At 50.7% G+C, this 1,563-nt stretch overlaps 1 protein-coding gene across 1 annotated transcript; it reads right to left on the minus strand.

Annotated features, from left to right (window-relative positions):
- Positions 1-552: 552 nt before the first annotated feature.
- Positions 553-1,248, minus strand: HMPREF1541_09018 (uncharacterized protein; the record flags this gene model as incomplete). Its single annotated transcript, XM_008723336.1, has 1 exon — positions 553-1,248. The coding sequence occupies one exon, from the start codon at positions 1,246-1,248 to the stop codon at positions 553-555; it is 696 nt and encodes a 231-aa protein (XP_008721558.1).
- Between the last annotated feature and the right edge of the window lie 315 nt (positions 1,249-1,563).

A 1,563-nucleotide genomic window follows, 5' to 3' on the forward strand; every position in this document is an offset into this window, starting at 1 on the left:
TGACACTTGCAACAGCTCCTTAACCATCAGCCATGGCAGATTTCCTTTGGTTTCTGTATTTGTCTCTCAACTTTTTTAGCATCGCTTTGAAACTCTTCCTCATCTTGGGTCCACTACTCGCGGTGTGCATAGCACGACAGACATCCCCAGAATCAATACAAGAACTCGAAACTTCAAAATTACTATTGAGTATATTTTTGCATCTACACAGACCTTCGGGGACTCAAACTAACAATCTCCCTAGGTAGAGATAGTGCCCTGGCCACCAAGGGTGGGAGAAGAGAAGAACAGGAAGGCCCGCGGGACTAGGGGAGGAAGACTGCCATTACAGTGTACTGTATGCTACTTGCTGGCCGCGCCCTACGACGGTGAAAGCTATCTTAGACAGCGACAGAAGTTTGAACTGAGCATTAAGCACACAGATAGTCCTGCCTAAGGAGAGTTCGGCATGCTGCATACAACAGTCGTTCCATTTCATCTGAACGCGACGAACGAGGCCATCTTCGCTATGTAGATAGACCAAGCCAAGTCCCAGTCAACGATTCTTCGCTCTTATGTACTTGTCGAGCGACCGTCCGCCTGGGAAAAGCTCACCCCGTGCACTGTGTTCATATGGCTCTTGCAGTTGTCTTTGCGCGTGAAAGCTTTACTCCGACATCCCCGGACCTGACACCTATACAGGGCACAGCTATCTCTTTCATGAACCGTTCGCTCATGACGCTTGCGGTGCTCCTGACGTCGGAATCGTTTTTGCTGGCCTGTACGACGATCGATGCAGCCGGAATAACCACAGATAAAGAACTCCACGGCAAGAGTTGACCTTGAACGGGTGCGGTGTCTCCCTTTTGCAGCCCTAGAACCGTTGAAGGAGTCAACGTTGGCACACCTCCTTTTGTCTGAAGATTCTTGATTCTGTGTCAAGCACTGTTGCGTTTCGTACGACGATTGGACATCAGGGCGCTCGGGCTGCGTGGTTTCCGAAGAGGCGACGTGTTGCTCGACGGTTTCGTCAGCTGCTCCAGAAGTAGCATTCGATGTCATAGGCAGTCCGAAGACCTGACTCGGAACAATGGTGAGCTGCGTGCAGAGGAGTGGATCACACGCCACGTCCGCAGCAACGTTTTCTGATCGAAGTTCTAAGCCTTGACTCATCAGATTGAATGGATTGAGCTTGATCATTGTAAGGTCGTAGACTTGCTCTGATTGATGCAGCCTCTGCGCAAGTTGTTCGTATGTGTCCAGATACATGTTGTAGGGCTGAAAAGGCAAAAGGTGTCGGTGCTGTGAAGTTAGATCAGGGTTGACAAAGCGTTCCACCAGGCTGATGGTTTTGTTTGTATACCACTCGTGTGCAACGCCTTGGCTTGGGCATCGGGCCCGCCCACGTAATCGCGCATGCAGACGCCAGCTAAGGTTAGGTATGGTGCGCAGCCTGTACTTTCAATGCCTCCCAGACTTGTATGGACTCATCTTGCAAATCGAAGGCCTTTCAACCACGGTTTGCGTACTGCCTCTAATTCTCCGAGCAAGAGCGAGTCCTGTAGGTTCTGGACGAGTCCGAGT

The sequence above is a fragment of the Cyphellophora europaea genome (genome assembly GCF_000365145.1).
Source record: "Cyphellophora europaea CBS 101466 unplaced genomic scaffold supercont1.9, whole genome shotgun sequence".
Classification (NCBI taxonomy): Eukaryota; Fungi; Ascomycota; class Eurotiomycetes; order Chaetothyriales; family Cyphellophoraceae; genus Cyphellophora; species Cyphellophora europaea.